Source organism: Lipotes vexillifer, unplaced genomic scaffold (assembly GCF_000442215.2).
Source record: "Lipotes vexillifer unplaced genomic scaffold, Lipotes_vexillifer_v1.1 scaffold24, whole genome shotgun sequence".
Classification (NCBI taxonomy): domain Eukaryota; kingdom Metazoa; phylum Chordata; class Mammalia; order Artiodactyla; family Lipotidae; genus Lipotes; species Lipotes vexillifer.
The window spans coordinates 451,661-478,386 of NW_006782914.1; the positions used below are offsets into that span (position 1 = coordinate 451,661).

A 26,726-nucleotide genomic window follows, 5' to 3' on the forward strand; every position below is an offset into this window, starting at 1 on the left:
TCTCTGACGCTATCATCGTTGTTTTTCCTCAAGACTACAAAGCTATGATGCCAAACTTTTAAAATGATCCCAGCTATTTGTTTTTTGAGTGTCAACTTTTATCCAAATGTTGCTGCTACTTTTTTCTTTTCACTTGAAAATGTGCTTTTAAAATATTTTGTTTTTCTAAATGGGACCCATTAGATCTAAGAACGTTCTTTCCATTTATCAAACATCAACTGTGTGCCAGGCATTGGGTACTAGATTTCACACTCATTATTTCATTCACTTCCTTACAACCACCCTATGAAGGAGATGCCATCACCTGAGGAAACTGAGGGAGTTCAAGCCATTTGCCCAAGATCACACTTCTAGCGTGGGGTTCTTCTGACCCTTCCAATCCATCCAACTTTTACCAGCTAAAGTCCATGAGTTTGGCCATCCAAAAAACGTTTTCTGAGAACACAAAGGAGAGCTGTATGTGCACTCTGAGAAGCCCATACCATCACCAAAGGAGGTAGGCTTCAGGTAGCCAAGAGGCCAAACACACTTGTGACACTATACCCTAGCGGTCAGTAGCAGGTCCGCACATCAGACCAGATTCAAGGCCCAACTCACCCACATAATGGACCTGAGACCACAGGAAAGTTATCTACTCTGAAACTCAGCTTCCACATCTCAAAATGGAGATAACAATATAGGTTAAATTCTACGAAACTGCCAACTTTCAACCATTTTTGACCTCCAAAAAAGCATTTTCAAATCATTCGACGTAAATTCCTCACTAGGTCGTTGTAGAGATTAAATGGGTGCACACAGGAAACAATAAACGGAGCTTTTTGGTAGACTTTTCTCTTCTCAATTTCATTTTGCGCAGGTCAATAAAGTGTGTTTGTATTCTCTACCCACAATTTGTATGTTGAGAAGCCCGGCTAAAGTTATGTAAGTGTTGCCGCTGATAATTCAGGGAGAAAATAAGACTGCGTGGATAATCACGAATTAACAACAAAGGATCCCCTCAGGGCTTACTGCTCAGTGCATTTCCCCCATAGCTTAGTCTCTTAATTACTAAATAAATATACAGCCGCTTCTCTCTCTCTCTCTCTCTCTCTCTCTCTTTCTTTTTCTCTTTCCTTCTTTCTTTCATCTTTTGTATTCCTGTTTACCTTTGAATTTCACTTTGGAAAGTTTCTGTTTGTCTGTCTTGAAGCTCACTTATTCCTGAGCAAGGTCAAGTTTTTTTGAGGAGCCATCTAAAGGCATTCTTCATTTCTGGTTACAGGGTTTTTTATTTCTAGAAATTCCTTTTGATCCTTAGTGTATTCATCTCTCTGCTTACGTTACTCATTTGTCCTTGCATTTTGTTTACTTTTTCCTTAGAGCCCTTAATCTCTCTCTCTCTCTCTCTCTCTCTCTCTCTCTCTCTCTCTCTCTCTCTCTCTCTCTTTTTAAGAAAGTGGAAGGAAGGGATATTGAGGAAGCTTAGCACTCTGTGTTAAAGACAAAGTAAAGGTTTTAAAATCCGTTCTTGCCCGAGTCGGGGCCTGGAAGTGGCCTGGCTCCCTGACTGGCAGCAGGGCAGTCCTGCCTGGGACGCCCGCGAGGGCTCCCCGTCCTGGAACCCGCCCCACAGCGGCTTGCCCAACCTGCCCGCCCCCGCCCGCGCCGGGAGAAGAACCACCAGCGTCAGCGTTGCCTCCGCGCGTCGTTTACTTCCTCGCTAAGTGCCAGGCCCTGCTCTCGGCCCCTTACACGCATAATTTATGTACTCCCCTCACAACCTCCCGGACAAAAGGGAACTCTGATTCTCTCCATTTTCCAGGTGAGAAAACGGGCACAGAGAAGTTAAGTCACTCGGCCAAGGTCTCCGAACTGTGGAGTTGGACTCGAACCCGAGCAGCCCCAGCACGCCCACTCTGAACCTCCCCTTTTCCTACTTGGGTAGAGGCGCTTTTTCACCTAAAACTTCTCCAAACTTGGCCACCTCCAAGGGAAGGAGCTCAGCCTCGCCGACTTGCACGACCTCGCCCGGCTCCACAAGTTCAGGGCTCCGGGCGCCCGATGGGGGCGCGGGTGGAGGAGCAGCACCGCCCCCCGGGTATTTAACCCCAGGCTGGAGCGCGCGGGGCGCCGGACGCTCCTGCTCCTCCCCACTAGCGCCTCCCCGCCCTCCTCCCAGCGCTCTCCCGGCGCGCCCCACCCTCCGACCCGCGCTCGCCTGGCAAGCAGGCACCGGCCGGCGGGCTCGGGGCGCGGGCGGCGCTAGCCTCTGCCGAGCGGTCCCCTGGCCGCGGCCGCAGCCGCAGCGCACTGCCCGGCCGGAGTGCGACGCGGCAGCCCGAGTCCGGACGCCGGCCGGTCCCGTGCGCTCCGCGGACGGGCGGGGGGCTGTGGACGCCCAGCCGGCAGCATGGATTCGGATTCCGGCGAGCAGAGCGAGGGCGAGCCCGGGACCGCCGCAGGTACGAGGGGTCGCGGCAGCCCAGACGGGAAGGCTGGGGCAGAGAGGAGGGGAGGCCGGGGCGGGAAATCGCGAGTATCTCTCGGAGCGGCCAGGCGGGAGGCCGATCCCCAGCAGCCGGATCCATTCCGGGCCGGGACTGGGATGGCTCTGCGCTGTGAGTTTGCTTTGGGGCTTTCTCCCCATTGCACTCGGGCGCTGGAGGGAGAGTAGTAGGTGCATTTGCGGGTGGCTCTCGGCGCTGCGGGACTCCGGCAGCGGGCTCCGGTCGCCGGGCTGGTGGGGGTGGGGCAGGGTTCGGGTATTCCGCGTCCTGTAGTTTGCTGCAGCGAGGGTTGCTGCATATCTGCTTTTGGAAATAACTTTCCGAGCGCCGGCCCGCTCCTCGAACCCCGGGCGCCAGGGACGCTGCGGAACAGGTGACCCGCTCCGAGGGCGTGACACGGAGTCAAACCACAACTCGTGGTTGCGTTCCCCGAAGCTGCTAGATGAGCCGATGCAGAAGCGTTGGCCCATCGCTGCCCTGCATGCGCGGAGGAGGTCCCCACGAAGGGTCCGGGAAGACAGACGCGGCGGCGGCGCGCGGGGTCCCGGCTTCGCCTTTAAGGGGCGCCGCCAGCTTTTCACAATCGATAGTTATCGAAGCGACGGGTGGATGCTTACTTAGGAAATAATGAATGTCCTCCCCCGCCTCTCCCTGATACTGAGCAACAGGAGGAAGCCACCCACAGCCTTGGGTCGACTTAACCGCGGGCTCTGCCCCCCTCCACCAGCCCGCTCTGCCCGCCTCCTGCAGGTCCACGGGCGGGAGACCTATGGCCCTCCCACGAGACCGTGGCTCCCCGCGCCCGCGTGGCCCTGCAGGCTAGCCCTGGCCGGCAGACCTGTGACTGGGACCCTCCTGGTACAGGCCTGAGGGCCCGGACTAGTCCCCAGTCTTCCCAGTGTCAGGCCAGTGTCCTGAGGGTGGGGACCGGGTGACCAGAGGCACCATCAGCCCAGGTGTGGGTGTAGGAAGGCAGGCTCAGGAACCAGGCGGGACAGCGCCAGGAGCTATACCAAGTGCCCTACGTATACTATTCTCCTTTATCTTCACAGCACCTAGCCAGGTGGTTGTTATCTCCATTTTACAAAGGTTCGGAAAGGCTAAGTGGCTTACCCACGAATCAGAGCCAGGGAGTAGCCAAGGGCAGAGTGATTCCCTATTTACTGCATCATACCCCTCAGCCTCTCACAGGGTGGCTGTGGTCAACACCTACAGCTGGGTGGGAAGAGATGAGGATGGAGGAAAAGAAAGATGACATCTTCAAGATGCCCGTGTGTGAGGATGCCTGTGTGTGTGTGCAAGGGCCACCTGCTTTGTGTAGGTATGTGTGGACATAAGTAACAAACATGAGCCCTTCTCGAACCTGTATGTTCCTGTGACTGTGAAGCACCAAGATTTTGTTTCACAGGTGGCTTGTGGATCTCTTCACATCATTTAAAAGTTCCAGTGGGTGTTTTGTGTCTATCTAAGTATATCTCTAGAGCTCAAAAGGAGGGGGAGTGAGTACATTGACACTGACACTTTACTCTCTCAAAATCCGAAGAACTAACATGCTCTCCCTACTCTCACCCTCAGATCTTTCATGCCGGTTGATGGAGAAGGGGAGGAGGATAAGGAGGCTTTGAGAAAGAGGAGGGGAGGGGAAGGGGGGGCAGGAGACACTCAGAAGAGTTGGTACTTGGATGAAAGGGGAGGGAAGGAGTTCTTAAGGGTTCAGTTGCTTCTCCCCACAGCCTGCCCAGCAAGCAGTATCCCAGGGTGTTCATGTGTGTTTGTGTCAGAAGACCTCTGCACAACTAACAGCAGTTGTGACTACTGAGGTCAGATGGGTCTGATGAAGAATAGGGCAGCCAGCTCTCTGAGCTGTCACCATTTGTTTGTGCCTTACTGTTTTCTACAGTCATTTCTTCTTTCTCTGTGTGCTTGAATCTCAAGTTGAACATTTATTTGAATGTCACAAGCCATTCTGCTAAATGGCATTCAGTCTCCCTCATTATTTTCAGTCTTAAAGTAGTCTTCGTGACAAAGCTTCAAAACTAGTTGCTAATTCATCGCCTTGCTATGGCTGCATCCTATCAAATGGAAACTCCTGTTGCAGCTTGATACTGGTTAAATTATCCATAGGAGTTGACCATTGTCCCTGTAAGTAACATGACATTCATCTGTGGACCTGTATCTGTGCAAGCTGGATGGGTTTATAACTGAGAAGCACAGCAGAGGAAGTGGGATCTCTCGGAGTATTAATGTGTGTGTCTCTGTGTACCTACCTCACAGGGAGATAAGATGAAGGGCTGCTTCCTCCTCAGTGCCCTCCCCTTCCTGAACTTATGAAAAAGCCCTGCCATAAGACAGACCTTATTAAGGTCCTGAGCCTGGACTCTGGAATCAGAAAGACCCAGGTCTCAATCTCTACCTGACGGGCAAGTTACTTAACATATCTAAACCTCAGTTTCCCCCTCTGTAAAATGGGGAAACAATAGTACAAGGGGTGTGTGTGTGTGAGGATTAAATAACACATGAAAAGTGTTCCTCCTGGTAATCATTCAGTAAATGGCAGCTGCTATTTTTATCACCTGATTGGATTATGTTGTAAGAGTACTGCTAAATAATGTACCCCAGAGCTTTGTAAAATGTAAATCACTAGGCATGTGTGAAAATATTAGTATTATTGTCGTTAGTATCACATTAATGTAACTGCCTAAGGAGATTTGTTTTGAATTTTATCCTTTTCACTCTCTCATCCCCCCCCTCTTTGTTTGGGGGAAGTTATTTTTAAGGTACGTCTTCTCATCCACATCATCTTCCAGCTGAAGTCATAAAGATGGGAACATTCAAAACTACTGCTTTCACCATCCTTTTCTTTCAGCTCTAGAGAAACTTGCACAAAGTAGAGAAGGTGGCCTTACCCAGTCCACCCGATAACCTGGAGATAAGCCACTTTCATACCACTTCCAATAGAAGAAGAGGGGTTAATAGACCCCCACACACTGGTGCACCTTTTCCCTTCAAGGTAACAGGAGAAACAGGAGGTACTCACCATTCTCCTCTCCATTTTTGCCCATCTCGTAGCCCTCCCAGTCAGAAATTGGCAGAGTGAGGAAATCTCTGAGCACCACCTACTCTTTACTGTACCCCTTTCAAGAGACTTTTCCAAAGAGCTCCCCAGTATCGGCTGTGCAGCTCTCTCATCAAGCAATACCCTGCATAGGAAGTAAAGGGTGTGTGTGTGGATGAGATTTGTCTTAATCTGCATTTTCTGGTTTTCAGGAAGCACAGGATGGTGCTTCTAAGTCATTCTGCTGCCTGCAGCTCTCCTCTGCCTTTCTGTCATTTTATGGTTCTTTCTATGATAAGGCAAGAGACAGGGTTTATGGAACACTGGATTCTTTCCAGAGACCCAACTTGGAAGTCTCTCCTTTGAGAAACCCACCATCCATCTCTCAGAAATCCTAGAGCTTGGTGTATTAACTTGGCAGTGATTTGAGTCTTTCCTAGGAAATAACAAGCGAGTAAACATTAGCAGTGTCAGCTTTCTCCCTTTCTGACTTACAAGACAGAGATAGTCTACCCAGCTCAAGATGACAAGCTCCTTCCACCCAGAGCTAGGTGGTCTGGGGCAGTCAAGCTGATGGAGCATCCCTGAGGCTGGGTAGGTGCTACAGAAAAGCATTTCTGTGTGATGGAATCAGGATGTGGTAGGGAAACTTCAAAATAATAAAAGAAGTAGGAAAACAGCAGGCTGCTGACTTTGTCCTTCCTGTCTTTCCCATTGCCTCGGTCCTAAGCTTGGTCCTTGTGAACAAAGTGGCAAGGAGTGGGTAGGATTCAATAGTTGGCCAAGAGGAGACAGGCGTTTCAGAAGTCAGACACCATTGAGCAAAGGCACAGATAAACAGGGAGGTGACCGGAGTGGAGGACATATACTAAGGAGTACTGGGAAGTAAAGTTAGGTGAGTGTAGGGAGAGCCACTGACAACAGGGGGTCTTAATAACTGGTACCTGATGGTGCCGAAGGAGCCCCCGTTGAGCTGATAGTAGAGCAGAGACATGACCGACTGAGATCTGGGTTTTCAGAAGCCACATCAGACAGACATGAAGTGCAGGGATGGCCTAGGCTTGGAGCCTCGTGGCCACACAATTGGAGGGGATGGTAGCACTAAGCGAGGCAGAAGAGGAAGGATGCAAATGCCATTTCAGAGAAACAAACAACAGAAGCTGGTGACAGATTGTACAAAAGCAGTAAAAAGAGAGGGAGAGTGGAAGGGGACTGGCATGTTGAGTTGGGCTGAAGCAGGGAAATGCAGGAGACTGGCTTCCCCACCCTGCCAGTGCTTCTCTTCTTTCCATCAGACACTTATTAGTGGTTACTTAAATTTTCTTAAAGGTGCTTTTCCCCTGTAGACAGTAAATTATGCTGGGGCACTGGTTTTGGAGGATCATGAGGTTCTGGAGTTTGTTGATTCTCATTGTTGGGTTATTCATGGAGGCTATTCAGTAACCTTTGTCAACTGACAGAGTAACCTTTGACGATTGATGGACTGGCCGACCAAGGGCAGGGACCACCTGGGGATGATGTACTACTTGGCTATTAGTCATAGTCCCAGGTCTTGTTCTTATTTGTGGACATTTTCAGGGGCCTCTGCCTCATCCACATAGTGGGCTGCTTTGAGGGTCAGGGCCTTGTCTTGTGCTTTCATGTTCCCAAGGTTTTATGGACATAACAAATGAATGAGCATCTTGAGGAGCCTCCTGAGAACTCTGCACTAAAAGGCCAGACAGGCAGCCAGAAACCTGTCCTATAAAGTAGAACTGCCAACGCTGTCCTTCAGTGTTTTGCTTCAGTGTTTGAAGATTTCTTGCACTGTCTGGGACTCTGTGTTGGGAAGTATGGGAAGTGCAAAGAGAGATAAGGACACAGTCCATCCTGTCTCCAGGGCTTGGGATTAGATAGGGAGATAGGAAGCATATACCGATGGCCACATCTTAAGCCAGTGCCAGAAGACTCTCACCCCCTTGCCCTGGGATTATACCCTGGCTGTGTCTCTGTTTATATGTTCTCTCTTGACACCATCCACTTTCCACTGTGTGCTTCAGTTATTCCTGTACATGTCTCATCTCTTGTACTGGCATTCGCTCCCTAAGGAGGTAAAGACTGGGTAAAGACTGGGTCTTTTTCACCTGTATCAGCACCCACAAAAACCACCTGCATGCCCTAAACACAGTGGTAGGTTGCTGGCTGGCTGGCTGGCTGGCTAGATAGATGGACGGATGTATAGATGATGTTGTAGGTTGGTTCCCCAGGAAGCAGACTCTGAGATGGAGGTTAGCATGCAGTGTGTTTATTTGGGGATGCTCTTGGGATCAGTACCTGGGAAAGAGAAAGGGAGGGGAGGGATGCCAGACTGGGCAGAGTGAGAAGCTCAGCTGCAATGCAGACCCAACAATAGCCTCGAGCTCTGGAGCTGGAAAACCCTTCAGAACTGAGTTGGGGGACTTCCCTGGTGGTCCAGTGGTTAACACTCCACACTCCCAATGCAGGGGGCCCAGGTTCGATCCCTGGTCAGGAAACTAGATCCCACATGCTGCAACTGAAGATCCCATGTGCCGAAACTAAGACCCAGTGCAGCCAAATAAATAAATGTTAAAAAAAAGAAAAAAGAGGGCTTCCCTGGTGGCGCAGTGGTTGAGAGTCCGCCTGCCAATGCGGGGGACACGGGTTCGTGCCCCGGTCCGGGAGGATCCCACATGCCGCGGAGCAGCTGGGCCCGTGAGCCATGGCGGCTGAGCCTGCAGGTCCGGAGCCTGTGCTCCGCAACGGGAGAGGCCACAACAGTGAGAGGCCCGCGTACAGCAAAAAAAAGAAAAAAGAAAAGAAAAGAAAATCAAGGAGAATGCCCTCAGGCTGCTCACATTCTGATAACAGTTAAAGGGACAAATCAAATAACTCCATATTGTGCTGAGTTTTACAAAGAATTCAAACAAAAGAATGATATACTGAGCTGCAATGTCCAATACAACAGCCGCTTACCATACGTGGCTATTTTAATTTAAATAAAGATTCAGTTTCTTGGGTGTACTACCCACATTTTGAGTGCTCAGTAGCCACTAGTGGCTAGCGGCTACCATATGGGACAACACGAATTATAGGACCTTTCCATCGTCACAGGTTCTACCAGACAGCACTGGAGAGTAAAGGCAGGAAAACCTGCCCGAGAATCAAAGCTGGAGAAGGAGGCGGCCATGCCAGCATGGGGCAGAAGGCCTTCTAGACGGCTTACAGCATGTGCAAAGGCTCTGGGGCAGGTGGGTATTGCATGCTCAAAGAACTGACAGGTGACCGGTGTGTTTGTAGGCCCCAACAGGAGGTTTGGATGTTAGACTAAAAGCAATGGGAAGCAGATACAGGGAACTGTTTACAAAGAAGGGAGGTGAGGGGAAAGGAAAAACAGGACTTGACCACCAGGTTTCTGGTCAGAGCAGCTGGGCAGTGAGGTGCCATGTGCTGAGATGGGGAACTGGCGTGTGGAGGCGCGCTTACTTCATATGTACTTTTTTTGTTTTTGAGATAAGGAAGGTCATCAGTTCTATTTTGGACAAGTTAGGCCTGACCGCCCCCTGAGAGACCCAAGAGGAGATATAAAGTAAGCAGCTGGATAAGTATGGTGCACAGACGAGAAGGAAGGATATAAATGGGGGCATTCTCGGTACATAATAGTATTAAATCCATGAGCATGGATGAGGAAAAAAGAGGGCTTCCCTGGTGGCGCAGTGGTTGAGAGTCCGCCTGCCAATGCGGGGGACACGGGTTCGTGCCCCGGTCCGGGAGGATCCCACATGCCGCGGAGCAGCTGGGCCCGTGAGCCATGGCGGCTGAGCCTGCAGGTCCGGAGCCTGTGCTCCGCAACGGGAGAGGCCACAACAGTGAGAGGCCCGCGTACAGCAAAAAAAAGAAAAAAGAAAAGAAAAAAGAACTGAATTGGGGTGAGGGGCCAGGCCTTTATATCCCCTGACATAATGATTAGTCATTAGATTCATGCCATCCCTGCATCTTGGGCGAAGCTGTTCCCTTCAGCTGAGGGCTGTCTGCAGGCATCACTACCGGCAGCTTGTGAAGTGCTTAGTCCTTCATTCCGGAAGGGAACCTGGGCCGTACGTATATCGTACATCGTGCATTCACCGCAGATGGCCTCCAAAGTTCCTCAGGGCTGTTTCATGATGGATGGCAGTCCTGCATACGGGCAGAGTTCAGAGGATAGTTGTTGAGCTATAAACATTATCTAGACCTCATTAGGGCAATTTAGATAGCCAGATGGAATTAGCCATTTTAGACCTCACAGATCCAATAGATATTGGCTGATCCTCTGTTCTGTGTTCGGTGTGTGGACGTGCTATGGTAGTACACCGAAGTGGAATTAGATGTGGCCCCGCCCTCAAGAGGCTTGCAGCCATAGGGAGAGAAAACACCCACCCAAAAGGAACCTGCAAGACTGGGCGGCATCAGCAATAAACAGTGTCGGCTTCGGAGCACGGGGCATCGTGGCTTGGGGTTCTGGTGGGGGGGCTTCATGGAGGAGATGGGCCTTGAAGATAGCCTGGAAGGAGTGAAGGATTTAGTTGGGGCAGAAGAGCAAGTCAGGGGAAACAGAGGAGGTGGCAAGGACAGGAGCCTGTGAGAAGCACGGCCTGGAGCAGCGGGGCCCTCTTAGAGGGCTGAAAGGGAGGAGAGGGCAGACCTGCTCAGCACGTAACACTGGATGTCGTGGTGATTGTGGCCAGCATGTAAGTTTCTGGGAGCTGGAGACAGAATGTGTGTGTAAATGTAAAGCTCTATTTCCTACTTTATTTTCCTCTAAAAACACGGCGCCTGCTTTTTCATTTCTCATCAAAACCAAATCATAGTCACACTTCCCATTAGCACTTTTCTCTAACTGGTTCATTGTCCTCCAGAGTTACCATTGGCTCCCATTTGAATTCACATGTAAATCTCTTTAAAGACACTGTATACGTAATTTTGTTTTGTTTTTCAGTCACTTGGCTTCCAACTCTTTCTGTAAAATGCCTGTGTAGGTGGGTGTTTGGGCTGTATTCTGTACAAGTATAGAAATAAAGGATAGAGAAGAAGAATTTAAAAAGTAAGTTTCCTGTGATACCTCAATCCAAGAAAACATATGAGAGTGAGTACCTTTTCCCCAACATATATTAAGACATGCCCCCAAAATATATTATTTTTTTATACGTCAGACATGCTCGTTTTAGGCAACTGCATAACACAAATTCTGAAACTGCTTTAGAACAATCTTCACGTTCATATTGGGTTTCCTAAACATCATTGCCTGGGAATAAATTTGAGCCTGTTCATGGAAAATCTAGTGTGCAGACTATAAACATGGAAGGCTTGGCAGCACAGAAAGTGCTAGACACACCCTAATAGAAACCAGTATTTTGTAATTCAGTTCTCCAGGAAAAAAAAGGAGACAATTTGGTGGTATCCAAATACTGGTTTAAACAGTTGAAAAACCACAGCAGCAGCCACTAGCTTCTAGGTTGTCTTCTGGAAAGTAAAATATGCTTTCCGGGAAACTTTTCTAGCCCCGAAAGGAAGCATTTTGGTGATGCGTAGCTTCATGGAGACTCCCAGTTGATATCTGTATGGTAGAGGCATCCAGTTTCATGTGCAGGAGGAAATTCTGTAAAAGGTTGTTCTGGTGAGCACTCATGTCCTGCATCCCTGATTTGGGGCCTGGGAGTTGTGCTGGGAAGGTAAACAGATTTTCAGTGAATAATATGGGAGGGAAGTGATGGGGGCTGTCTGCTGGCCTCTGCAGCAGCTTTCCTACCACGTTTGAGTCTGGTTCCTTGGAGTAACGTTAAGAAAGTCAGGGAGAGAAGGCTGGGGTTCAGGTTACAGGGTAGAGAAACTGGGTTTAAGAAGTTGTGCATATATCAGACAAGATGAGAAATTGTGAGGATGGTCTTTGCCAGCCAGAGTCCAGCCCCAGAGGGCTAGTACTGAATGTAAAATAATAATGATCTTTTGAATTTTTATTTAATTTTCTATTAATTAAGCACATACAATGCATTTCAGACTGGGTTAACTGTTTATATGGTATTTAAGCCTTCTATAGGCCTTCTGGGCTAGGTACTATAAATAACCCCATTTTATAGACCAGGAAACTGAGGCACAGAGAGATTAAGTAATTTGCTCAGGGATGTGCAGCTTCTCAGTGGATATGAAGCCAGTCTAACTAACTCCAAAAACAGTGCTCTTTACCAGGTAGACTATGTAGTTAGATCGATGGATGCCACGAGGCTCCTTTACATCCCCCACCAGCTCCCACAGGGCCCTCAGACCATTAAGTTCCTTCATTAGGCTCCTTCTGGTAGGTTAGGACATTATATCTCCAGAAAGCCCTGCTTTAAGCTGCAGACATTACCTGCAGTGGCCCAATAACATATGGGCAAAGATGGGCTGTCACAGGCTCCAGAACAGGGGCTGGTGAGGGGTGGTTTGGGAGGGAAGATGAGGGGAGCAGCAACAAGCAGCTGTCAGAGAGAGAAGGTCCTGGGAGGACCCTGCAGCCATGTGCATGTCTAGGGTCCTGGGAACCTGGTGGGTGGTGAATGTGGCAAACCCCAAGAGGAGAGAAGGGTTGAGAAGCAGAGTCAAGAGAGGTGTAAAGACAAACAAATGTTCCCTCTATCAGAGTGTACTTAGGTTGGGTCCTAAGGTACTTTTTCCACCCCAGCATTTAGAATCATTCCAGATACAGAATCCCTAGGACAGGGTGACCAGTTGGATTCAAGGGCAAGAGAAAACTGGAAGATGAAACTGTAGTGCAATGAAGGGAACTTGAGATTCTGAGCTGGACAACTGGGGTTTGAGTTTTTAGTGGTGTCTCTTACGTATTGTTTTTTAGTAACATTTATTTTCCACCAAAGGAATGCAAGCTTATGGTAGAATATGTGAAAACAGTACAAAGAGGAAAATCAGATTGAGCCCTAAGAATAGATGTGCTTTTCCAGAAGAATGTAGTCCAAAAGCAATCCTGAAAAGATGCAAGAGACCTTTATCTGGGGAAGAAGGGGTTTTGTAAGAAAACAAGAGTCCCCCTTCTGAAATATTTACTTGGGGACACTAAGAACATTGGCTACACTGCCAGGCGGCATCAGAACCAGAACTGGAGGCCACACACTCTGGCTCCTCTATCGTTCCCCCAAAAGATATATAGTTTTTTAAAAGGATCAGAGTTATTCTGGGTGTTGGGATATCTAAAGGACCTCTGCTATGTTTCCTTCTGACACCTTCCACTGTGTTCTTGACACCCCTCCCCCCTTTTCCTCTCCTGAGCTTTCTCCCTCCCAGCACAGCTGCCCAGAGGTCAGACACTACAGGCCCACACCAGGCCCTTCCCGTGTACCCAGCCCACTTTCCAGGTCAGGAGAGCCCTACACAGAGCCCTCAGAAGATTCTTACATTTCTTTAATAGCCGAGAGGAATTTGGTAGGTTTTACAGATGCACAGTGACAATTGCAAGGGTTAGTTTACTTTAATAGCTTCCAGCTTCAGAAATAGATTTATTGGCCTCTAGTTCTCCAATTATGTTTTTAATCTTTGTTTAAATTGATTTTTTTATTCTGTAAGGAAAGAGGGAAATTTGTTCATCTGTGTTAGCCTCTCTTACCCTTAATGTTCAATTCAGTGATTCAGTCTCAGTCACATGAAGCAGGCAGAGCTAAGTTAATACAGAGTCAACTTTTAGCGAGCCCAGAGCAGTATCTGATGGGAATTAAACCTGAATTTTCTTGACTTTTTTTTTCCTTTTGATTTCTCTGACTTTGTATAATCCTGGTTCCCCTGCACCCCTCCTCAATTGCTCCTTCTGCATCTCTCATTAATATCTTTTTCCTACCTGTGTCTCCTGAGGCTGAGCTCTCGGCCTTGTTCTTTTCTAACAATACACTTTCATTTGGAAAAGACCACCCGTTTTTCCAGCGTGAAGCTAAAGATTCCCAAAGCTGTGGTCTAACCCGTTCCTCTCTCCAGAGCAAGAATCCTGCCTTTCAAAGTCGTCTGGACCTCATCTTCTCACTGTCCAAGAGACACGTCAACTCAGCACAGCTACACCCGGACTGTTAACTTTCCATCACTTTCTCTCAACTCCTCTGGTGGCCTCACCAGCTGCCAAGTCATTCAAAGTTAAATTGTGAAGTCATAAGAACAATGAAATATCCTACACACATGATTTCATAGCAAAACCAGGACATGGATAAAGCAGGTGTTATTTACAGTTTATAGATAAAGAAACAGATTCACAGAGATTACCCCAAATCACAAAGTAAGTGGTAGATTTTCATTATTTTGGGGGGGGCAGAAACAAATCTAAATATCCAACCTAAACATATAGGTAAATATTCAATTAAATAGTTATTGAATTACTAAATACATAATGACATTTCCACACAGAGGAATATTACTCAGCTGCTAAGAAAACTTAATTTGAAAAACATGTTATAGGTGTTTGCATTATAATGTATGAAGAAAGCTTGATAAAATATATATACATGTATATTTATTTATTCATAGATATATACCCACATACCTATATATACATACACCCCCTTTTTAAAGATTTTATTGAAATATAATTGATTTACAGTGTTTTGTTTAATTTCTGCTGTACAGCTAAGTGGCTCAGTTAAACATATATATATTCTTTTTCATCCTTTTCCATTATGGTTTATCACAGGATATTGAACATAGTTCCGTGTGCTATACAGTAGGACCTTGTTGTTTATCCATCCTATATATAATAGTTTACATCTGCTAATCCCAAACTCCCAATCCATCCCACTCCCCTCTCCCCCGGCAACCACACGTCTGTTCTCTATGTCTGTGAGTCTGTTTTTGTTTCGTAGATCAGACACCCCTTTTTTATAGAGAGAAGGGGAGGAAAATCTCTTCCTCACATTCACATACATGCATTTTTTTTTTTAATGCTGGAACAGAATTAACCATTCTGTATGATAAGTTTGTAGGCAATTTTAATTTCCTTCTTTGTGCTTTCCTTCCACACTTTTTCTCAATGAGTATGTATAACTTTCAGCAGGTTATTATTTTAAAAACAACCACCGAATGAGATTGAGTGGACTTATCCACTGGCTGTCCTTCTGACTTTCTTGCAGTTTTGTCCCAAGTCCCTCTATTTTCTTTCTTGAAACTCATTCTTCCCTCCGTCCTCTGTGATCCACTTCCCCATCAGGCCAGGCCTCAGTGGGTCCTTCCTGCCCACCCACTGATGGGGGTGTGATTCCAGGCTTCTCTCTTCAGCCCTCTTCCTACTCACCCATTGCCCTGGCTTCGGCTCTGCAGCCTCTCTCCCCCTCATCACACCCTCCCCTCTGAGCCCACCTGGCCTGGGCCCTCATGCCGGGTCGAGGAAGTATAAATAGTCAAGGTGGATGATGAGCTCATAGGTTTGAGGCCAAGGGCACCAGAGCCTCACCGGCCAAACAGACCTGCTGGGTGAGCCTGCTGACTCCGCCATTTTGGCTCTAGACTGTGGCCTTACTGTTGCTCACTGACCAGCAGTGTGTGTAGCTGGCATCCCTGACGCTCACTCCCTCCCTGACCCCCATCCCAAACATGAATGACTTTCACTTTCCACTTGTTCATCTGCACATTGATTTTGTGTCTTTATTACTTTTACAATTAAAAAAAAAGAGGGGGGCATTTAAAATTCTGTTATAACAGGATTATTTGCTTTTAGTAGGTATTGGTCTGCCACCCCCGAGTTTGGTCTTTCCAAAAAAACTCATTATTGAAAAGTTATATGAGGGACTTCCCTGGTGGTCCAGTGGTAAAGAATCGCCTTCCAATGCAGGGGATGGGGTTTCAATCCCTGGTCAGGGAACTAAGATGCCACATGCCGTGGGGCACCTAAGCCCACATGCCACAACTACTGAGCTCACACCCCTCAACTAGAGAGCCCACATGCTGCAAACTACAGAGCCCATGCGCCCTGGAGCCCATGCGCCACAACTACAGAGCCCATGTGCTACAACTAGAGAAAAGAAAAAACCCGCACGCCACAACCAGAGAGAAGCCGGCGGACCGTAATGAAGAACCCGCACACCGTAACGAAGAGCCCGCACATGGCAACGAAAGATCCCGCGGGCCTCAATGAAGATCCTGCGTGCCACAACTAAGACCTGATGCAGCCATAAATAAATAAATAAAATTCCTTAAAAAAAAAAAGCTATATGATAATATTATATGTATCTATTTCTGAAGGAATTAGACAGAAATGTATTGAGGTCTTGTAATAACCTATAATGGAAAAGAATCTGAAAAAGAATATCTGTAACTGAATCACTTTGCTGTACACCTGAAACTAACACAACATGGTAAATTAACTATACTTCAATTTAAAAAAAAGAAAATGTATTGAGGATTTCTTGTGCATCTTGGAGCTGAAGATAAGAGATATCATGGTCCCAGTATTCTTCACTCCCTGTCTCCACCTTATTTTACTCTAGTCCATCAAATAGGGGTAGCCCAGTCAGCAAGCTTGTAGAAAACAGAAGTGCTCACCCTTTAGACTCACATTTATCCGAGTTTCTAACCTAGTTTCAAATTAGCCCCAAGCACCCTTAATGATTGATATTCCCCATCAGCCAGGATTTTGTCTATCTTTACTTTCTTGATTTACATTATAAAATATAATTATTTTACCCCTTTTCAGATTTAAAAACATAATATATATTAACTATGCATTTTTCAACCCTTCCAGAAAAGTTCTTCCTTCCATTAAAAAAAAAATCACTTTCTTAATCTTCAAGTGGAAAGCAGTATGAGTTTCCTTATTAAGCAGCCATATTGTCTTATTAATGGCAAGTGGGTGAATATGACCACTGTGATTTTTAAGGGAGAGATAAGAGGATATGAGAGGCAGAATAATTGAGACAGGAGTAAATTCTTACAGAAAGCAGGTGTTTATGTCGAGAATGATGGGTGATACATCCTAAGACCAGCAGGTGTAGTAAGCACCCAGGCATTATCTCTAGAGAGTTGTCACCCAGCTTTCCCTTCACCCCAGGAGGCAAGTCAGTGATGGGCTGATGCTGATACGTGAAGAAGTCTGGTTCCAACCATCCTTGGTTTTCTTTGTTTCATTTTTGTTAAAAAAAACACAAAACTCTCTACATAAATATAGCTCTGCCATATTGTTGTAACCCAATGAGAGTGGCTGAGGTCTGAGCCAAGTCTGAAGAGGGGTGAAGGTTGGTGATCATTAGGGGCTGAGACTGTCATACAGGCAGGATGCAGGCCAGGCAAGGACTAAGTGCAGCTGATCAGGGGGTCGGGTCATGTGGCAAGGAAGCCAGAGGGGCAAGGGGCTGTAGGCCAGGCCCATGCTCTTGAGGGTCACTTGGCCTGCAGCAGGTCTGCCAGTCACAGCTGCCCCAGCCTTCTTGGGCCTCTCCACCCGGAGAGTAGCCCCTTTTAATATTAAAGAGTCTAAAACTTTGAGAAAATCTGGCTTCCAGCAGGGGCCCTCTGACCTCCACCCCAGGAGCAAGTCCTTCTCCTGACCTCCCTTCCAGCCCGTCTCCCTGGCCCCAGATCTCTGCCTCATCCTTGGTGCCTCCCTTCCCTGCAGCCCCTCACACCCAGGTGCTCCTCTCCATTTCCTCTGCCTTGGTCCCCCGACCCACCACACGAGCCCTCCTGGGTGCTAGAGGGACTAAGGCAGTGGAAACTTGGAGATGGAGAAGTATGGCTTGTGAGTGGAGACTTGTCATGAAGCAAAGATCTTTAAAGCTTCCAGAGAGAAAAACCAGGCTCTTAACGCACTAGTTTTCCAAATAGCAACGCCGAGGGCTAAACAACAGTGGTGCAGTGTCTTTGAATTCTCAAGGCGAATGACTGGTGATGTAGAGTTCTGAACCCCGTCAAACCATCAGTCAAGTGTGCGGCTAGACTACAGCAGCAGTCCCCAACATTTTGGCACCAGGGACCGGCTTCGTGGAAGACAATTTTTCCACGGATCTGGTGGGGGTCGGGGGGAGGATGGTTTCGGGATGATTCAAGCGCATTACATTTATTGTGCACTTTATTTCTTTTATTATTACCTTGTAATATATAATGAAATAATTATACAACTCACCATAATGCAGAATCAGTGGGAGCCCTGAGCTTGTTTTCACTTGCCACTCACTGATAGGGTTTTGGCGTTTTTTTTAAACATCTTTATTGGAGTATAATTGCTTTACAATGTTGTGTTAGTTTCTGCTGTATAACAAAATGAATCAGCTATATGCATACGTACATCCCCATATTGCCTCCCCCTTGCATCTCCCTCCCACCCTCCTTATCCCACCCCTCTAGGTGGTCTCAGAGCACTGAGCTGATCTCCGTGTGCCATGCAGCTGCTTCCCACTAGCTCACTGATAGGGTTTTGCTGTGAGCCTGCAAGCAATTGATTTATTATGGTCTCTGTGCAGTCAGACCTCTCTGCTAATGATAATCTGTATTTGCAGCCGCTCCCCAGCCCTAGCATCACTGCCTCAGCTCCACCTCAGATCATCAGGCATTAGACTCTCATAAGGAGCACGCAACCTAGATCCTTCACACGCATAGTTCACAGTAGGGTTTGCGGTCCTATGAGAATCTAATGCCACCGCTGATCTGACAGAAGGCGGAGCTCAGGCGATAATGCGAGCGATGGGGAGCGGCTGTAAGTACAGATGAAGCTTCGCTCACTCGCCTGCCTCTCACCTCCTGGTGTTGAAGGTTGGTGATCATTAGGGGCTGAGACTGTCATACAGGCAGGATGCAGGCCAGGCAAGGACTAAGTGCAGCTGATCAGGGGGTCGGGTCATGTGGCAAGGAAGCCAGAGGGGCAAGGGGCTGTAGGCCAGGCCCATGCTCTTGAGGGTCACTTGGCCTGCAGCAGGTCTGCCAGTCACAGCTGCCCCAGCCTTCTTGGGCCTCTCCACCCGGAGAGTAGCCCCTTTTAATATTAAAGAGTCTAAAACTTTGAGAAAATCTGGCTTCCAGCAGGGGCCCTCTGACCTCCACCCCAGGAGCAAGTCCTTCTCCTGACCTCCCTTCCAGCCCGTCTCCCTGGCCCCAGATCTCTGCCTCATCCTTGGTGCCTCCCTTCCCTGCAGCCCCTCACACCCAGGTGCTCCTCTCCATTTCCTCTGCCTTGGTCCCCCGACCCACCACACGAGCCCTCCTGGGTGCTAGAGGGACTAAGGCAGTGGAAACTTGGAGATGGAGAAGTATGGCTTGTGAGTGGAGACTTGTCATGAAGCAAAGATCTTTAAAGCTTCCAGAGAGAAAAACCAGGCTCTTAACGCACTAGTTTTCCAAATAGCAACGCCGAGGGCTAAACAACAGTGGTGCAGTGTCTTTGAATTCTCAAGGCGAATGACTGGTGATGTAGAGTTCTGAACCCCGTCAAACCATCAGTCAAGTGTGCGGCTAGACTACAGCAGCAGTCCCCAACATTTTGGCACCAGGGACCGGCTTCGTGGAAGACAATTTTTCCACGGATCTGGTGGGGGTCGGGGGGAGGATGGTTTCGGGATGATTCAAGCGCATTACATTTATTGTGCACTTTATTTCTTTTATTATTACCTTGTAATATATAATGAAATAATTATACAACTCACCATAATGCAGAATCAGTGGGAGCCCTGAGCTTGTTTTCACTTGCCACTCACTGATAGGGTTTTGGCGTTTTTTTTAAACATCTTTATTGGAGTATAATTGCTTTACAATGTTGTGTTAGTTTCTGCTGTATAACAAAATGAATCAGCTATATGCATACGTACATCCCCATATTGCCTCCCCCTTGCATCTCCCTCCCACCCTCCTTATCCCACCCCTCTAGGTGGTCTCAGAGCACTGAGCTGATCTCCGTGTGCCATGCAGCTGCTTCCCACTAGCTCACTGATAGGGTTTTGCTGTGAGCCTGCAAGCAATTGATTTATTATGGTCTCTGTGCAATCAGACCTCTCTGCTAATGATAATCTGTATTTGCAGCCGCTCCCCAGCCCTAGCATCACTGCCTCAGCTCCACCTCAGATCATCAGGCATTAGACTCTCATAAGGAGCACGCAACCTAGATCCTTCACACGCATAGTTCACAGTAGGGTTTGCGGTCCTATGAGAATCTAATGCCACCGCTGATCTGACAGAAGGCGGAGCTCAGGCGATAATGCGAGCGATGGGGAGCGGCTGTAAGTACAGATGAAGCTTCGCTCACTCGCCTGCCTCTCACCTCCTGGTGTGCAGCCTGGTTCCTAACAGACCATGGACCGGTACCAGGGGATTAGGGACCCCTGGACTAAAGTCATTGTATGATAAGTTAGATCTCAAAAAAATTACCTTACCGTGTTCCCTTCCTCAGGGAGCTGCCAGGTCAGGAGTCAGCCAACTGAGGCTCCCAGGCCCAGTCAAGCCTGTTCCCTGCTTTTGTATGTCCAACAAGCTAAAAGCATTTTTACTTTTTTTAATGGTTACATTATAAATGGTTTCATAGGTACCTTTTGATACTTTGGGCCCTTTATTCTCTAGCCCTTCAAGGTAGTTTGCTGATGCCTGTGCTGGACAAAGTGTTCCACTGAAATGGAGAGCAAGTTAAGAAAGAGGAAGCCGTGAGACCCAAGAAGCAGGAGATGGACACAGGAGAGAAGGGATGAAGGAGGAAGGGAGAACCGGGCTGAGAGCCTGGAGCAGGCTTAGAGGGAAATGCACCCAGATTTGCGCCAGAGCACAGAGCGCTCCCAGAAGAGTCTCCAAAAAAGAAAACTGAAGTGGTAGATTAGCTACTTATATTCTGCTAAGAACTTTGAGAGTGAATTAGATAGAAAACTAATCAAAAGAAAAACAAGGCAGTGTTTAAATAACGCCTGGGAAAACAAGATGAATAAGAAAGGAAATGCAGTCATGGAAGTTATAGAACATACATGACTCAGCTATGAATGGCATCTCAGTCCCAGTAATGTAATCACTGAAGTTTGATTTAACCAAATACTGAAATAGAATCAAATCGGAAGGTGGAAGGAGAAATGAATTGAGAAGAGAGCTAAATTCTCACCTTCCTTAATAGGAAGTTAAAAGCAAATAAAATCAAGAACTAACAGTATAAGCATGTAATTTAAATATGTAGAGTTGCAACAGCTAAAATAATTTGCAGCAGTTGCAAATATTAGTTGCAACAGCTAAAATAATTTAAAGTGTTTTGCCTCCAAAGAGCCAGCATCAGAAGTGGGCCAGAGGATGCTGCATTTTGTTATAAGCCTTATAGAATGGTTTGACTTTTTAAATAATGTACCTTTTTAAATAATGTAATATTACTTTGAAAATAAGTTTTTAAAAATAAAATGAAAAAGAAAAGTGACTGGTCAGCCCAGGGCGACCATGCCCAGGTGGGGAAGGGGCACAGTGGGGCGACCTCAGGCCCCTGAGTGGAGGAAGCAGGCGTCAGTGTCCCGAGGCCCCGCCAGTTCCAGTTATCATTATTGTTCCTGACATGAGTGTGAGTGCATTTCAATAAAATGTCAAGACTGTTAGCCATTCGTTCATGCAACAAACAGTCTCTATGTTTCAATCCCTGGCTAAAGTTGCAGCAATGAATAAATCATGATTCCTGCCCTCAAGGAGTTCACAGACTGGCGAGATATAAAGTCACTCATCCAGCCAATGGATGATTGCTCTCCATGGTGATAAGAAAATACCAGAGGGAAAGGTGGTTGCAGAGAAAAGTCCCTCAGAGGTCAGAAGTCCTTCAAGGGAGTCCTTCAAGGCGGGGAGCCGATGTCCAAGCACAGGGGAACAGAATATGCACAGGTGCAGAGGGGACCCAGGCATAACAGGGCAGGACAGGTGACACGTGTGTGTGGCCTGAAGGCAGGAGCTCAGAGTTTGTAGAGGACGAAGCTGGAGAGATGAACAGAAGATAGATTATCAGCTCAGCAACCAGCATGCCATGCTCAGGAGTCTGGACTTTGTCTTCAAGGCCATGGGAAGCCAGTCAGTGTTCTCACTGGTGGAGTAGCATCATCAAAGCCAGTTCTCATCCCAGTGTGGAAATTAGAATGGAAGCTGCGGTAGAGAGGTAAGTGAGGAGATGGACAATCATTCAGGTGAGAAATGATGAGGGTCAGTACTAAGGTGGTATCAGTGAGACAGAGAAAGGCGGATACAATTGAAGATGTGAAGGAGGCTGAATTCACAGTCTGATGCCCCATTAGATGTGGGAGGTGAGAGAGAAAGAAGGCAAGGATGGCCCCCAGGTTCTTGTCCGGACACTGGGCAGGTGGCAGGGCCACATATAATACAAGGAGGAGGGTGCAGGGGGAGTGGGAGAAAGGGGATGAGGGAAGTTTTGAGCATGTGGAGGGTGAGAGGTCTGTGGGAATCTAGGTGGAGAGGTCTGGCAAGCAGTAACCTGTGGGGGTGGGCAAGCGGTGACATCTCACACTCAGGGACAGTGCGTGGCAAGAGAGAAGAGGGCCCTGAGTAAACTCAGAACACCTAGACTTCAGGCATGGACAGAGGAAAAGGAGTCCTGGCAAAGGCTGAGAAGGACCAAGAGGGGAGATCAGGAAAGCAGAGAATGAGGGAGGTTCGAGTGCCACTAGAGGTCAGGTGAGCCAAGGACCCAGTTGTGTGTCTTGGGGTGCTGCTGGCATTCCCTGTCCCAGAAATTACAGGATAGTTAGCATATCTGGCCCCACCCACTAATGCCTATAGAACCCTTCACTCACGTGCTGTGACAACAAAAATGTCTTCCTATGTTTCTAAACACTCCTCATGGACAATTAGAAGGCACCCGGTGACCTTGTGAGAGCCATTGCCATTGAGTTTGGGGTGAAAGCCAGGGAAGGACAAGACCACAGTTCCTCTGTCCTACTGTGGCCGTCCCTCCTCAGGCCTCTTCCTGGGCCCCCAGGCTCTCCTCTCCTCAATCCCCATTCTTTTCCCCATGACATCACTTCCTGGGCTGACCAGTGAGTGTTGGGTTTTGAGGTTTCAATCTAAATATTATTGAGCTCCTTCTATGTGCCAGGGAACACCATGGTGGACAGAGCAGTCCAGGTCCCCCTCTCCTGGAACTTGCAGTGAACAAACAGGTGACACCAGGTGGGAGGTCCTTGAACAGGCCCCAAGTAGAGAGTTTGTTCTGGATAGAGGGAGGGCTCAGGGGAGGGGTGGGAAAGAGGACAGCAAGGGGTGCTTGGATCTGGAGAGAACATGCACCAAGCAATGGGTGAGACCAGGAAAAGGATGAGCCACTTTCTCTTGGGGGCAGAGAAGTGGGATAACAGGGATGTGAGGCCTGATGAGAAGAACTGGTCCTAGGGTTCTGGATACAACTCCTGTATGCAGCTGCGTCAGCACAGGGCAGCCTGCTGGGGCTGGCCATCTGCAGCTTGGTCTGTGGGTGCTGAGGTCAGCACAGGGAGAAGCCTTGGGGAGAGCCTGCTGACCGCTGCTCTGTGGCAAGCACAGGCTGACGTCTGACAGAGGAGTCAAGGGCCCCAGGAAGCCAGGGGGTGGGGAGGATGCATTTTGGAGGAAAGCCAAAGAAAAGGAAAGCTGGAGGCTCCAAGGTCAATGCCCCAGGCTTTCAGAAGGAGGGAAAAGCAGGAGGCATTCCATTGCTGAAGCACTGGCATTGGCAGAGCTGGGAGAGAGCTTGGGTGGCTGGAGGGAAATCAGTGTGAGAGAAGGAAAGCTGAGAATCCCTCCCACTGACATGGGCTCTCATCTCATGAATACCCAGTGTGGGTTTTTTGTTTGTTTGTTTTTCTTAAGGGACTTAAAAACTCAGTTTCTGATTCAGAAGAGGTTATTATTAAATTGAGAATATAAAACAAATTAGCGGAATCATCTAGTCCAACTCCCTAATATAATAGACGAAGATACCAGGAAGGTGAAGACTTGGGCCCAGCACACACAGTGAGCGCCCTGGGGGGCAGCAGGGGTGGGCCTGGGTGCTGGGCTCCTTCACCCCCTGCTGTGGGCTCAGTGGTGAGAGTCAGGACCAGGGGTTGGCTCTCCGGTTTTCCCTGTATTGGGGGTTTCCCCCATACTTGGGGATCGACTCCATGGCCACAGCCCTGGCATCCTGACTCCCCAGGACAGCCATTATCAGCATCTTAGAGTGACTGCACCCAGTGACTTGATTTGAAACGGTGAAGGTTTTTGGTGGTATTGTCTTATATTACCATGAAGTATAAAGAATTTTATTTGGAAGCTTTTACTGCCTTTGAGACAAGTATGAGGAAAGTTTAATTTAGAAAGGAAGCCTCAGAGAAAGACACATTTATGGGCAACTTCCAGAGAGGCAAGTTTCCACAGCTACTCCCCTATTCAGAGTGGTTCCATCAGAGGAAGGCTCCCAGCAGAACTAAGGAGCCCAACCTCAGGGTACCTTGCAGGAGAGCAAGCTATCCGCCACCCCACCTCCCATTTGCAAACTGGGCCAGATACGACCGTGGCACCAGTGGATATCCAAACTGTGTCTTACTCGCGTCTCAGATCTCAGATGCATGAACAACAAGAACAATAAAAAACAGTTACTATAGAATACAGGTAAGGGGTGTTACAAGTGATATATTACCTATGCCCCTTTCCTGTTGTTTCAATCTCATACTGACTGAAATCCAAAAATGTCATTGTACAAAATTCTTACTTCACTAAAAAGAAATTAAGTAGAACATTGAGCAAGGCATACTGCTGGCTGCCAAATCATCTCCCATCCAGAAGTACCTTCTGGTTTCCTCTCCCTCATGTGTTTCAACCTCCCTAGTACAGCTAACTGTTTATCTTTTTTTTTAAGCTAAACTGAGGGTTAACATATTACTGTATTAATCTAATTACAGTACCTTCCAAGAGCCTCAGTTCTTTAGGCTTAAATACCCACTGTCTCAGGCTATATTTTGTTTATTTTTTGCAAATATAGATTAGAGTTTGTTCCATTTTATTGCCTGCTTTTTTAAAAAAAACTTTTTAGGCTTTATATCTATCCAAAAATTGGAGAATTCCAAAGACTGACATTTTTATTGCATCAGTCTGTTTACTAATTTCACGTATTACCAAGTTGGCATCCTCCCACGGCTCTGAATTCAGCATCCTGCTGGCATCCTTGTTAGCAGTCTGGTGGCCTGAGCCTGAGTTTTTGAGCACCTGCCATAGTGAACAGTTTGAGATCTGCCAACAGAGAGAGAGGATCACCCAGAGAGACAGACATGGCCTGTGCTATTCTGATCCCCAACAGCCCCTGAGTTTTATTTAAAATAGCTTGTAAGCATGAAGGGATGTGAATGGGGAGGCTCCAGGGGTGGCAGGAGGGATGGATGCTGCTGCCATGGAGAGAGCGTTCCTGATGGAATTGAGCACTGAGGGTGGGGTGGGGTGATGCATCTCGGCCCCCAGGTGATGCTGCTGCTTGTGGGGCACAGACAGTAAGCTCTGTGTGAAAGGCAAGGGACGGACCTCATGCTGAGTTAAGTACATTTTTTTTTTTTTTTTTTTTAGTGTGTTCGGTTCAGTCTACATTTTGTGAATACACACCTCATTCCAGTAGGTATCCTGAACAGATAGACTGGGCCTCAAAGCCTGAGAAAATCATTCATTCAGTCATTCATTTAACAGACATTTATTGGACTACTTCTACTGGGTGGACACTGCCCTAGTTGTGAGGGTTCACAAGTCCCCCGAGCATTGGTCCTGTGAGAACTCAGCACCAGTCACAGTGCAGCAGCATGGGGAAAGGACTGTGCTGGAGCTGGGTGCGAGGGCCACCGTCCCCGGGAAGAAGGATGTGAGGGATGGCCATGGGCTCACAGTGCGAGGAGGCCTTCAGCTGGAACAGACAAGCTGTGGCTGTGCCCCTTCTACCTAGGCAAGGGTCCACTGGATTCACCTGTGGGCATGAGAGGCCCTGCTGGTACTATTTGGCTCTCATCTGTCTGACTATCTTTAGCGAGTTGGGCGAGGGCACAGCCATCCTTGTGAAGGGCTGAGCTGCCCTTTGGCTTCTGATTTCAGCATGACTTCTGACTGACATGGACAAGCAGGCCTCTGGTGGGAGGGCTGGGATGGGGGTAGGTGGGACCAAGGGGTCTGTCTGTGGGGCTCCCTCTCAGCATCACCTGCCACCTCCTGGCTCAGGAAGGAGCATTAGGAGGGAATACTGCCAAATGCCAAGAGTAACCTTTGGCCACCCTTTCCCCTACATGCAGACTGGTGCTGGGTTATTCGTTACTGTCCCCAGACCCTTTATAGCAAAACCTGGGAACAAATTAAAGTCTATCAGGAGGGGATTGGGAGAGGAAATGGGAGAATTAGGAGAGGAAATTATATCATCAGGATGATGATATAATCCATTTATTGACAAAGAAAGATATCCACAGAGTGTTGACTGAAAATGCAGATTAGAAAATAGTGTTCATTGATCCCATGTTTGTGAATATTAAAGTGCATATGCCTGGGAGAGTATTTGGAAGAATATATACATGCTAACCATGGTGCATGGTGGGATCATGGGATATTCATTTTTTTCCTTTAGCTTATCTGTCTTTTCTGACTGTTCTCAGTGCTCATGTGTCATTTTTTATAATAAACTTATTAAAGAAAGAAAATATTTTGAGAAATAGCTCCTCAGTTTCCCCTCTTAAAATAAAACAAGGAGAATGGTATTAAAAATTATGCCAGTAGGGCTTCCCTGGTGGCGCAGTGGTTAAGAATCTGCCTGCCAATGCAGGGGACACGGGTTTGAGCCCTGGTCTGGGAAGATCCCACATGCCGTGGAGCAACTAAGCCTGTGCACCACAACTACTGAGCCTGCACTCTAGAGCCTGCGAGCCACAACTGCTGAGCCCACGTTCCACAACTACTGAAGCCCGTGCACCTAGAGCCTGTGCTCCACAGCAAGAGAAGCAACCACAATGAGAAGCCCGCGCACCGCAATGAAGAGTAGCCCACGCTCACCAGAACTAGAGAAAGGCCGCGCACAGCAACAAAGACCCCAACACAGCCAAAAATAAATAAAAATTTTTTAACAATTATGCCAGTAGATGCGTATCTACTAGATACGCATCTACTGGCATAGATTCTCAGAATTATCTCAATTCCTGAGATAATTCTCAGGAATTATCTATTCCTGAGAGTGATATACCATTCAGAGTGACTACGTACTTTGTAGATGCTCTAGGGAA

At 47.8% G+C, this 26,726-nt stretch overlaps 1 protein-coding gene across 1 annotated transcript in view; it reads left to right on the top strand.

Moving 5' to 3' along the window:
- Positions 1–2,378: 2,378 nt before the first annotated feature.
- The window catches only part of TNFAIP8L3 (TNF alpha induced protein 8 like 3), a 40,449-nt gene continuing 16,101 nt past the window's right edge, over positions 2,379–26,726 (top strand). Inside the window, exon 1 of the mRNA XM_007455522.1 lies at positions 2,379–2,441. Coding sequence (XP_007455584.1) covers positions 2,390–2,441 — 52 coding nt within the window. The 5' untranslated portion in view covers positions 2,379–2,389. The remainder of the gene's footprint in view (positions 2,442–26,726) is intronic.